Below are 13,285 nucleotides of genomic sequence, written 5' to 3'. Positions count from 1 at the left end.
TAAACACTTAAAACTAAAATAAATATTAAAAATATAATGCTATTTATCAAAGAACATTGAAGGTTACTGTTGTGTTGTTATAATTCAAAACAAAATATTTATTATTATGATCTCATAATTTTTTCATAATTTGTTTATTTATAATAATTTTATCTATAATAATTTTTAGATACTTCATAAATTAATATAAAACAACTTTTATTATAGGCCCTAGTATTATTATAAATATAAGAGTACTCCTTCTATTAAAATTCTAATGTGATAGGTTTATAAAGTATTGTTGTAAATTTAAATTTCTAATCTTAACATATTCCTTTCAAGTGTTAAAACACTATTTTTAATATTTTGTTAAGATTTCTTTCTTAACATGCATAGTCGCACTAACAATATAAATAAATTTCATTCCTATAGTATGATAACATATTCATATTAAGAATAATATAAAGTTATAAAAAACAGGACGCACGGGTCATAATCTAGTTGTTGCTCTATTTAAAGATACTTTGTTATGTACATTAACTTTTACTGTATACAAGAGAAAAAAACAACTAAAAGCACTTTACTATAAGCAGAGAAGTGAATAGAAGACAAGAGGTATAAATGCGTTGTCTAACTGCGCCGTGTAAGCTTCCAACATGCCGGTGGCAGTAACCGCAAGAAGAAGCGACCACCATCCTTGGCTTAGTATATAACCCATTGATGCTAACACTGGGACCAGCACAAAGCACACTGCCATCACCGACGTTATTCCTGCTGCTGTTCCTTCTACTGTTTTCTCTGTTCCGCAAAAAAAAAGAAAAAAAAAACCCATTAATTGTGCAAGTTGACAATATTAGTTTCCTAAAGCAATAGAAGATGCTCACTTCCTGTCTTGCTCCATCTTAATACTCCATATTTGTGACCAACCATTGATGCCTGTAAGCGAAAAAATTACAGTGGAACAGACTTGAGGTTTCCAAAGGTAGCATGTAAGTAATATCTGAGCAAAGTCTTACCATTGTGTCTCCAATCCCGAGGCTTAGGATCCCGGAAAATGGGGATAAAGCTCGGTCATTGAACCCAGAAGACATCCATATTGGAAGCGCACACCCCAGTAAGAGTGAGAAGTGGCTACAAGAAAAAAAAAAAGACATGTCGTCATCATCATCAGTGGTTACCCTAACAAAAATATTGTGACAAATGAGTTCCCTAAACAGCTTTGTGAATACCTGACGATCAGAAGCTCTGAGTCACGATGGTCTGTGAAAGCATTCATGAAATGATGTAAAGGCTCTCCAAGCGGCTGTACTCTCCAGATCTGGTTTGAATAAAATGAATAATCTTGCATAAGTGATGAGACCGTGAAGGTAAGTTAAGTGATGCAGAATAGGGCTTACTCGAATGATCTCCAATGCAATGAAAACCGCCAGTGCTGCACCAAATGCTAGATCGAGAAACTTAGGCTGAATGAAAGGATATGAAAACTGTAAGAAACTACTAATACATAACAGATTTCTAAATAGTAAAATTAGAAATTATTAGTCACCTGCAAGACAAGAGCCGGCAAGAACATTAAAACTGCCATAAGATGGTAGTACTTCCGGAGCAGGATTCTCTCAACCTTGCTACTCCTCGAGATGCTGTAGAATCTTGAGACAGACACAACGATCAACAGCACCCAGTAGATACATAGTGAAATCCTCTTCAGAGGTTCAGAAAAGACAAATGTAAGCACCCTAGGATTGAAGAGTAAGAAGAATAGATACAATCTTAGCATGTGGAAGTTAGCGTAGAAAGGAAAATAGATAAGTAACTGAGAGCAGAGATTGAAGTACCATAAGAAGGGATGCTGGTGGAAATCATGAACAAACTGCATCCAAGAAGGAACAGCGAGGACCATAAAGAAAACAAGTGAAACAAAGAATAAGATAGATTTTGCAGCATCACTGCAGTTTCTTTGTCCACCGTCTCTTTTTCTCAAAAAGGTTTCGTATATATGCACAACACATCTAAACACCATAGGGAAAAGTAGGAGGCCCAACAGTAGACCCTGAGAAGGAGACAGGGGAGCTGCTATTTAGCAATACAGTAAAAGTTGTGTATTTAATCTTGGTTTACCACCTGGACGATTATGCCGGTTTCAGTTCTCTTTATTCCATAGCTTATTGAGACGAGATCCACAGGTATCAAATTCTCGCAGATCTGTAACAGTCGATGTACCAAAGTTACAGTAACGAAACCGTTCAGTCATTCTTGTGAGCAACAAAGACTGGAAAACTAAAACCTTTGCAATTGTGCATGCCAAAAAGTCGCCAAAATAGAGAACAAGGCCACTGGTTACGAGAAGTGCTTCCCCTACATAAGATCCAAAATCATCTAATGACTTGTCTAATCCAATCCATCTCATGAATGTTAATCCAAGACGTGAATAGAAGTACCGATGGAGGCACAGGAAGGGAAAGTGCAAAGCAAATGTCGAATTAACTTGACAGCTGCAAGGCCGTGAAATAACATCCACAACATTTTTAATGAAGTGTTCAAGCCTGTCGAGATAAAGAGGTCACCAGTGGAACACACCAAGCAAAAGCCAAAACAGGATGTTAAGAGTTACCAGAGTGTGATATCATGGAAAGTGAAACAAAGCATGCCACCCCATAAAAGACCGTGCCAGTTAAACTAACCCTCGTAAGCCAAAGCGACGAGGACAAAGACTCAGCTCTCTTGGCTTGAGACATAGTTACAGAGAGATATATGAGTATGGCGCAGCAGCTTGCAGATGCTGCCCAGTACTGCATTGTAACATGCGAGAGCTCTACAAAGGCATGTTTTGTGAGTGAGCAATCATAAGCCAAACTTAAGAATAGTCTGTGAAATTACCATCTTGTCCAGCTTCATGAAGTGAGATGGCTCTTGTAAGCTGTACCAACTTAGATAACATAACAGAAGGGAGTGTTACTGCTCCCAGCAATATCCCTGAAGATGCACCTCGCCTGCCATTACAAAACTTAACAAGATCTTGAATCTCGTAGCTAATCGTGTCTCTCTGTGGAAACTAACCTGGGGCTGAAACGAGAGAGAAGAAAGGGAGAAGTCTCCGCCCGTATTTCGACGAGGAAGGCGGAGAGGGAGAGGAGGAAGAGGGAGAAGCCATGAGAGATGAGAGATAGAGGGAGAGAGAGGATAACGCGAGAAACCACGACTGCCACTACAACTCTCTCTCCCGTCACTAACGGCGTCTTCTTCGTCATCGTCGCCGGTTACAGTTGATTTCTCATTCCTTGGGATTTTAATCGTTCGACCGCCACCAAACGCGACCTGTAGGCATTAGGGGTCCCGTAGATACACGGTTTGGCACGGACTTTACGGTCACTCCACTTTTATCACGTGGAAAAGTCAATTTCATCGGTTTGGTTTTACTCGCTCTCTCCTGCACAAAAATTTATTGAGTTTTTGGGTATGAACGGTGACCAATGAACGACTAGGAACAAATGTATTCCTTAATATTCCCTAAAAAAATTACTTTTCTTAAGAAATAATTTTTTCTTCTCATTCTTTATTATTATTTTTTTGGTAGAAAAATAAAAAACAAATTAATTTCTTGTTAAATATGAGATGGAATAACCATTCCTTTTTATTCTTGCAATTATATTCCTCTATGTTTCTTTCTTATTCGTTCCTCTTGTTATGCTCATCTTCATCATTTTTGATAACAATGTTAAGATGACCAATAAAAAGTTACCAAGATATAAACAGAATATAACAATAAAAATTTGTCAAGTTATATTCTGTTTATAAAAAAACAAAAATAAATAATCACAAAATATTATTAGTAGCCAAAAATGAATAATGTTATCGGCAAAATCCTAAATCCTAAACACTGTCGGCAAAATCCTAAATTCTATATCCTAAGCTCTAGGATTTAGAGCTTTATGGTTAGGATTTAGAGCTTTATGTTTAGGGTTTAGATTTTTGCTGACGGCACTAACAATGTAAAATATATATTTCTTTTTTTTTGTCAATTAATAATATTTTATTTTTTTTTTATTTTTTTATAAACAGAATATGATTTGAAATTTTTTTATTGGCTATCATTTTAATGAATGCACAGGTTTATTTAGGGATGAAATTGATGAAAATCTCCCAAGGAATCGGCACTCTAAGTTGGTAAAACGGATAAGCCTTGCTTATATGAAACCCTAAAGCTTCAAAGACAATGGATGTGGAGTGAATGATCGCACAAGGAAGCCGAAAGTCTGCTGCCCTAGGATATGACGCATCTAGATGACAATGAAGTTGTTATTCCCTGGATATGACGCACCAAGATGAATCAATTTGATCCCTTGGATATGACGCACCAAGACGGATCAAAAAAATCGATGGATATTACACTCCATTGAAAGAAAAGTGAGAATCATTCTCAAGGTTCCAAAAAATCAATCAAAGGCTTTTTTTATTTCAATGGAGATTACAACTTATTTATATGAAACTAAACTTGTTGGAGAAGCTAGATATTTAATACATGGAAAATGATAAAATCAGTGTTTGGAGGAGAGATATTGTTCTTGAAATAAGCATTTTTTGCATGCAAGAGAAAAGAAGATTTTCATTCAATTAGGCACCTAATTTTCGTCACTCTTCTTGCACAACAAAGAAGCAACTCGATTTTGATTCTTCTTGGATTTGTAACTTGATAAAAATGGACTGGACATGTTAGCTAACAACATGGATTGATTTCTGAATATTTTACATGTTCAGAACTTCATAAATCAACCTAAGATCACATTAGAGATGAACAGAAGAAGCACACAAATTTATTTTGATATAATTGTTTTCTTTTTGGAGAAATTAGAGCACATGAACATAATAAAAACCCAACCGATGAAATTGTAATAATTTCTTGTTTACCGTAATGTATTTGTAATAATTTCTCTCATTTTTTCCATAAGATCTCTTTGTTCAGTTTCCGATTTTGTAATATTTTGTTCAATCATAGAGCTAATATTGACAATTTTTGTATATGTCATTGGACTATCCAAATCTTCATCTATGATTTTTGAAACTATTATGGCATTTATATGAATGATTAAAAACATGATTTTTAATAAAATAAATATAAAATTATCCAACTATTAAAACATACTTTAAATTTTACCTTTTTAGAAATAATATATAAAAATTATATATGAATTTAATGAAATAGTAGATAAAAATACAATATAACCTCTTTAAATTAATAATTTATAAATTAATATACACTAAAAACTTCTATAAAATAATATAATTTTATAGTCCCAAATTGAGTTTTTGGTTCAATTAGTATATCGATAAATTAATATCTCTATAAATTAATAAAAAATTATAGTTTTGGTGTAGTCCCAACATTATTAATTTATATAGGTTTCACTATATATGTATGTTAATTATTAAAATAACTATTTTAGATGTATAAATATATGAATTATCAATAACATGCATGAATTCATAAAAACAATATAAAATATCAAAAATAAAAATTAATTAAATAGAAGATAAAAATAAATGCATGTCTTATTTTTAACATCCTAAGTTTTTCATAATTTGTCAAAGAAACTAAATAAAAACATAGAATTATGAACTCTTTTAATGGATGTAAAGGAAACGTGAAAAATATTAAAAACTAATTAAATACAAAATAAATATGTCATTTTATAAAAAAATTGTCTAAATTGAATGTTTTTTTTTTAATTGAATGTTAAATTGAATTCAAAAGAAAAATACCTTGTTACATCAATTGTTGCCTATTTTAGAGTTTCTTCTATCTTCTCCAGACTTTAACTACAACAACTTTATAAAAACTAGAGGTATCACCGCGCTACGCGCGGTTTGTTTATCAATAAAACTTGCATGTATATTTTTAATATTAAACTTAGATGGCAAAATTTAATTATATAACTTATTTGTTTTGATATAATATTTAACAAATTAGAAGGATTATTTTGAAAAATATAAGTTTTTTCTTCAAAATATTGTTAATTTATATTTTAATATATATTTTAGATTTAAACATAGTTAAAATTCTATTAATCTTTTAGTAATCATGTTAAATTTTATTAAAAGTTCAAATACTCTATATTAAATAATTTTTTAATATTTTCTATTATTTATGTTTCATATATTTCTTTATAAGTAATCTGATTTAATTTTTAAACTATTATTTGAAGAATAGGTAAATGACCTTCATTTCATATATATATATATTCATAAATGTGTAATCATTTTGAATACTTAAATCTGTAAAGTTTGATAACCAATAAAAATTATTCAATAATATTTAATTTGAAACTATAGTTTTTCAATATTAAAATTTGTTTGGTATTTACTATTTTTTAAATGATAATTTATAAAAAAAATGTGAAATCTGGAGATTTCAATGAGAATGATTCCATGTTTAAATACTACGTAAAAGTACTTTGGATAGATTATGTGTATTTCAAATATGCAGATGTTATTAGTCATTGTTGTTTTGTAAAAAATTATATATATATATATATATATATATATATATATAACATTGCAATATTGTTTGTATGTTAGAGTAGAAACATACTTTCATTACTATTTTACACTCTTAAATTAATTATTAATTATTAAACAGTTTAAAATGGAGTTATAATAACGGAAATCAGAATATAAATTTTCGAGATTTGAACAACTTTCTCATATTGCATCGATTGGTGATGTTCTAACCTAAATTGATCTTTACAGAAAATTATTTCATAATGCATTGATTGGTGACTAAATTGAACTTTACACAAAATTATTTGGTATAACATTATAAATAAATGATGGAAAATTAATCTAATGGTATATATATATATGATAGACTGGAAATAACAACTAAAAGAATTATGGAAAATTGATCTAATGGTATATATATATTTCCAGACTGAAAATATCATATGAAGTACACTCTAAGAGAATGCTAAAATTGGCTTAAATCGTAGAGATTTTCTTGCGCTACACCCAACTGCTGATTTATATATTTTAATTTGTTACAAATGTGTTATGTATGTTTTTTTATTATCTTATCCTCTTTTCTACAACATTAACTTAATAAGTTATTTTTTCGTAAGTGTTCTTGCATGTAAATGTTAATTACTTTATCAATATTGAGATTTGAGAATATAATATATACTAAATGTATTATATATATATATTAAAGTGTATTATATTTGGCTAAAAAAGAAGAATATATAGTGCAACAAACATAGTTAAGGAGAGGAAGATATCTCTAGATTCGATATTTTTTAATGATGTTGATTGATTGTTAATGTCCATTTAGTTATCATGTAGGGTTGTCTAGTATTTGGTTGGGCAGTTAATTTTTCTTAGTCATCTTGTTTTCTTATTTTATAGTATGTTCTATTTTAAGTAAAAATTAATGAAAACATGACGTTTTGGTTTTCTTTTAGCCAGCGAAGTGGAGATCGAAGGAAGGAGGAGCATCGTATACGTCGGCTATGGTTTAATAAATCAATAATCAAAGTTTATTTTAATTTGCAAAACAATATGACATGGCTATTTGAAAACATATGGTTGAGTGATTTTCTTTGCTGATGTGGACAGCCTCTCCTTTCAAGTTATTCTCCTTTTAGTATAGTATAGATATGAAAACTCCAAAACTCTATCTTGTGCTAAACCATAAGGCCATTCCTCCTTCATACTCTTTATCTCCTTTCTCCTTAGATAAATCCGCATTCACAAACAACTTCGCAATTTCGAAATTTGTACAAGCAACTGTCTCTGGATGAAGATGATCTGGGACTCCTGCTGCACTTGTTATGAAACTAAAACCTTCCCATGAGTACATATTCATAAGGACATTCGTTAGATGAACCCAGAGAGTGATCAGATTTGCCTTTGATAAGTCCTCATATGGAGACCACTTCGAAACCACCATAGGCACACCCGCAATGTTCCACATACCCTCCTCACCACTTTATCCCTTACTCTAGAGTTTGTAATCCTGACTCGCATCATAGTAGAATCCATTTCATATACATCCAGTTTCTGATCTTTGTCACCAAACGCCCAGATCTTGTTTAGAATCACATGAACTTTCGCAATATGTGGAGCCGTCACTAAAAACTTCGCAATAACAAAATCTTCCCACAATGGATTTTCTTTCTAAACAATCTCGAAGGTACCTCAACTGATTGTTTTCCATCCGAAGTCGTTATGTCGATCTCGTAAATCTGTAGAACCTGCTTCTTCTGCGCCACCGCAACCCACGATCTCGTCGAGGTGACCAGAGGTGGAGGATCGCCTTGAACTTCCGTAGAACCCATCACTGCCGCCGGAGAAGCCAGCGGTGATTGAAAAACCCCGATCGCCTTTAGAATCGCCAAATCGCCTTTTTTTTTAAACCGAACAGTTCTTTCTTTCAACAAATCTACAAACACAATAAGTTACTGCTACAATGTTTGTGTTCAACTAAAATATTAACTAAGATAGGAGTTTAAACAAACAGGCCAAAAACAATTAAAAGATACGCCTTAGTAATTGTGTCAGCATGCCCATTAGAAGCTTTTGGTAGATAAGTGAAACGACAGAAACTAAACGATGAAGAAAGTGAACTAATATCAGTGAGAATTCTATAGTTTTTGCGATTGATGCTTTGGGATGATTACTTTAATTAGTTTTTGAGAATTCTGATACTAGACATGGGTGAAACCGAGTTCTAGGGCGTGAATCATTGCAAATCGGAGGGCCAACTTTCAGCCATCACCAGTGACAAAACAATGCATCTTATTTTGTGTTGCAGCAAGCTCAACAACCTCTTCACACATCAACTTCATGTTGGCAACATTTTAATGATTTTAATGGATCAAAAAGTGTTTTACTAGATTATTTTATGTTGTATTAAGTTTTTATATTTAGTTTGTTGTTATTAATCATGTATTTCATTTTAAATAGTAGTTACATGATTTATATTTTATTTTAAATATTGTTTTACTATATTTAGTATTATAATTAGACAAAATAATAATTAAATATTATAAATGAATCGGGTTATATTAACTATTATAATTTATTTTATCAAAAAGTAAGAATAAGTAAAAGTTCAAGAATAAAAATTCATAAGAACAAGTAAAAGTTCAAAAAATAAAATTCATCTCTAAAAATTTGAAGAAGTAAACAGTATATCATCAAATATAAAGTAATAATATTCATTGTTTCATTTTAGTGTAAGAAATAAAGTATCAAAATAAAATAAAAAGTGAAAAATGAAACACTTTATCAGCGTTGAATTAACGTAGTGGTAAAGGAGTTAGCGGCTTTAGTTACCATCCTTTGGTTGAATTCGCGATAGAAAGGACTATATACAGTCAAATTGATCGGTTAACAGTTTTTGTTTGACTCGGTTTACCTTCGATTAAACTTCAGTATTGGTTATTTGAATTAAGAATTTCAGCCGTTGAATGAGACAGATAAAAGAAAAAGATAAGGTTTCTGAACTTGGGAGAATAAACAAGAATCCAAGTGACTAGATGAAAAAATCTAAAACATCTCAGTTGAGATGGAGCTCTGTTTCAAGCTGCGATCTTTTTCATGTCCCTCCCCTGTTTCTAGTAAGCTTAACATAACCCCAATTCTCAATTTCTTTCCTGATGCAGTTCTGTAAAATTCGCAGGAATCGTACATTTACCATGTTTCTCGTTATTCATTTTATTTTGTTTTGTGGTAGGTGTGAAAGATGTGAGGTTATTAAACTCAGTCTCGTTCTTTGATATGAAAAGTTCCTCACATCAAAGGCCTAAAAGGAGGTCATCATCCTCATCAACATCCATTCCTGCTTTAGTTGAAACAGCTGTTTCTGTAGCGATTGCAGCCACGGTTGTTGGCACTGCAGCCACTCTTCTTGTTCGGAGAAGTACCAAAGCCTCCGAAGAAGCCGAGGTCTTTTGCTTTTTTTTTCTTTTTTCTTTTTGTATTATGACACATGAAACTAAGAAACTCATATCTAAATCGAACTGTAGGCTTCTATGAAAGAATGTGAAGTTTGTGGCGGTTCAGGAATCTGTTCTGAGTGCAAAGGTGAAGGGTTTGTCTTGAAGAAACTATCTGATGAAAATGCTGAGAAAGCAAGACTTGCTTCAAAGAACATGGCCACCCGATATACAGCCGGGTAATAATAGTTAAACTCTCTTCATTGATCTTTCTTTTGGTTTTTTTTTTCATTTATTCTCAACAAAATTACATTTTTTCTTAGGCTTCCAAAGAAATGGAGCTACTGCACTAAATGTTCATCAACACGATCTTGTATAACGTGTGGTGGAAGTGGAAAGATAAGCTTCTAGCGCCTTTCACAGATAAAAATCTCATAGCATAGCTTTCTTGTAATGTTTGTTTGAAAACTCTCTAAATTTAAGTTCTTCACATTGAATATTAGTTTAGTTTCTTCTTACTCTTTCCAGATACGGTTAATGCGATATGTTTCTGAGACGTAAAGAGTACTAAAGTCAATTGCTTTGTCTTTCGTCTTTCTTTATATCTATCTCTACGACTCTCCCCGAGGAATAATGGTTTCTTCATGTAGACTCTTTTAAGTTATGACTAGTTGCGTCTCTTTTTCCGTACTTGATATATTGGTTGAACAACAAATTTGACTTTTGTACGACTTTTAAAAAGACATGGCTTTTTCATATAAAACATATGCCGGGCTCACTGAACCTCACTTATCAAGTCAGGATCTTACTCGGTACATCTTTCGGAATAGTAAACACAAAACAAGAAAACATAAAGCTAACTTTGACGGTTATTTATATGTGGAAAAAAAAAAGACTTAACGTGATTATCCTTCACTAGACATGAGCCGGACTTCCAGTCTCCGGTGTTGGAATATCAGCCAACACTGCCTTCCGGCCTCTCTCTGACCGGCTGTTTTCAGCGAATTTAATGCTTCCCTCGTGTAGTCCTAAGCTCTTTTCTTCCTCTGTCCATTCCCCTCCATAATAGTGCTCCTCCTTTGATCTCTCTTCGTGTTGTGATGGCCTCAAGAACATGCTTCCCCACTGCGGAAAATGGATAAATGCAACCGGAATGGTACACACGACGGCCATAACACCCATCAACGATAGTCCTTCGGCTGTACTAAACCTTGATGAGGAGAAGAAAAGAAGTTGAGTAACTCCCGACCCGAAATTTCCTCCAGCGCCGGTTAATCCAGAGATAAGGCCAAGAGAACGGCGTGAAACAAAAGGTGCAACGCCGAAGAGGGCTCCGCAGGCGGCTTGTGTGCCAACGGAAAAGAGCATCATGGCTAATATAGCTATAGGGAGTGAACTAGCACGGCCGAGCCAGATGCAGAAGAGAGCTCCAACGGTTTGTAAGATCCACAAGGTCCATAACCGTCCTCTCATGCCGAAAAGTCGTGCAGCTACATCTGAGGCGTAACCACCGAAGGGACGTGCGAAGAAGTTTGCCATACCAAAGCTGGCTGCTACTATACCGGCTGTGTGAAGCGTTAGGTTAAACCTATCGTAGAAGTATCCAGATATAACGTTGTTGATCGTCAATTCAACTCCCATAGAGAATCCGTAAAGAACGAACAAGATCCATGTTCTATAGTTCTTCACAGCGAACCAGAAAACCTATAAAATAAATATCATAACAGGGAATCATGTCATTAGAATCGAATATCTTAAATATTAATTATTATTATATTATACATGTAGTTTGTTGTAATTACCTTGGAGAACTTGTCTTTGGAAACTTGACCACTCTTCTGGAGAGTACTGAGGTTACCGTCGGGGAGATCTTGGCCGAGAGTGAGGACTAGAATGCCCATAATGATCTGAAGAAATCCGGGGATGAAGAAGGCGAACCTCCACGCCGTGAAAGGAGTGGCTCCGGTGAGTTTAATGACGTGGAAGACCATTGGCATGAGTAGCTGAGTCACGCCACCTCCCATATCTCCCCACCCTCCAGCACATCCGTTGACGAGCCCAATAATTTTTCCAGTGAACATAACGCTAGTCCAGTATTGGCATGACACGAATGTCGCTAAGCAAAAACCAATCATGAACCGCACGGCTAAGTAGCTTCCAGCATCAGCTACGAAAGACATCGAGAAAACAGCTGGAGCTGAGAGCATGAGAGAAAAAGCAGTGCCGTAACGTGCACCTAGAAGGTCACATACAGCACCCATAGCGAGTCTTGAGAAAATGGCGCCAGAGACGGATGCGACTCCAGCGTTTCCTATATCAGTTTTGGTCAAGTCAAGGTTGTCACGGATGACAGGGACCAGAGGTGCGGCCGCGAAGGTGGAGATGAAGCAGGTGAAGAAAGAGATCCATCCTAAATGGAAGGCTCGCATGTGTGGTTTGGCGAATGAGAGTGGTTTGAACACTTTTGCTCTATGTTCTGAGTCAACGGGCAAGGCAAACTTAGCCGTCGGATCATCTGATCGGATGGCTTGAGACGAAGGGCCATCTTCAACGGAGAAGGAGAAGATTTGTTCCCTTGCCGTGACTCCATGCAAGGAGCTCCCTATAGAGCCGTTTTCATTAGAATGGTTGGGAGCCATTGATCTTTTGTTCTAATTAGAAAATGGGAGAAATTAAAACAAAGATTCTTTCTTCTTTTGGGGCCTTTATTGGTTTCTCTTATTTTCGGTGTAAGTTGGAAAAGAGAAGCTGCAAAGTATTTATAGGGGAATTGGAGATCTCATATGGACGTGATGGGTATTGCCGTATTGGTTTGTGGAGTTTTAATAATTAGTTTTTTATTATTTTAGTTTGTTTGGAGTTTATTGCCTCCGAAACTTTTATGTAGTTAGTTCACACGGAGATGAGAATATCCCTTATATATTAATTGAGAAACATTTGAAAAGATGTAACCTCAATTTTGTATTAATTAAAAGAGGTCCCAATGCATAGGTGGCACTCAATTAGGTAGTCAATTACATTCAATTGAAAAATAAGTAGGTCCACATTCAATTTTTATATGTTGTTAGATACATAAGTTGGTCAAACTATATGATATAATGATATGATATGATATTTTCTTTCCTTAAATAAAACCTACGGAATTACCATAAATGACTAATATATATATGACAATTAATGATTTTAATAATAAAAATTTGATAACAATTTATATCTCCTCCATCATTTTTTTGTTTAATTTTATATTATTAAAATAAATTAAACAATCAAATTAGCTATAAAAATAAAATTTAGATTTTTTCGTATATGTTATATTTTGAATTTTTAAAAACGACAATAAATGACTAAAACTATTAAAATTATTATGTTAAAAATTA

The 13,285-nt window shown here is 33.7% G+C and overlaps 3 protein-coding genes across 3 annotated transcripts; 1 reads left to right on the top strand and 2 right to left on the bottom strand.

The window, feature by feature from the left end:
• Positions 1–408: 408 nt before the first annotated feature.
• LOC103873203 (dolichol kinase EVAN) lies at positions 409–3,407 on the bottom strand. Its single transcript, XM_009151626.3, has 13 exons — positions 3,037–3,407; positions 2,857–2,969; positions 2,591–2,791; positions 2,418–2,522; positions 2,264–2,334; positions 2,101–2,181; positions 1,815–2,029; positions 1,526–1,715; positions 1,377–1,442; positions 1,209–1,297; positions 996–1,110; positions 864–915; positions 409–777 (listed from the first exon to the last, which is right to left on the bottom strand). The coding sequence occupies exons 1-13, from the start codon at positions 3,225–3,227 to the stop codon at positions 563–565; spliced, it is 1,704 nt and encodes a 567-aa protein (XP_009149874.1). The 5' UTR covers positions 3,228–3,407; the 3' UTR covers positions 409–562.
• Positions 3,408–9,374: 5,967 nt separating this feature from the next.
• On the top strand, positions 9,375–10,556 carry LOC103873223. The gene is made up of 4 exons (XM_009151648.3): positions 9,375–9,590; positions 9,707–9,918; positions 9,999–10,147; positions 10,232–10,556. The coding sequence occupies exons 1-4, from the start codon at positions 9,539–9,541 to the stop codon at positions 10,317–10,319; spliced, it is 501 nt and encodes a 166-aa protein (XP_009149896.1). The 5' UTR covers positions 9,375–9,538; the 3' UTR covers positions 10,320–10,556.
• On the bottom strand, positions 10,365–13,018 carry LOC103833494 (high affinity nitrate transporter 2.6). Its single transcript, XM_009109576.2, has 2 exons — positions 11,711–13,018; positions 10,365–11,612 (listed from the first exon to the last, which is right to left on the bottom strand). The coding sequence occupies exons 1-2, from the start codon at positions 12,545–12,547 to the stop codon at positions 10,824–10,826; spliced, it is 1,626 nt and encodes a 541-aa protein (XP_009107824.2). The 5' UTR covers positions 12,548–13,018; the 3' UTR covers positions 10,365–10,823.
• Positions 13,019–13,285: the final 267 nt, after the last annotated feature.

This window comes from Brassica rapa, chromosome A01 (genome assembly GCF_000309985.2).
Source record: "Brassica rapa cultivar Chiifu-401-42 chromosome A01, CAAS_Brap_v3.01, whole genome shotgun sequence".
Classification (NCBI taxonomy): domain Eukaryota; kingdom Viridiplantae; phylum Streptophyta; class Magnoliopsida; order Brassicales; family Brassicaceae; genus Brassica; species Brassica rapa.
Note: the sequence above shows the minus strand (reverse complement) of the source record. Positions and strands in the feature narration are given on the sequence as shown.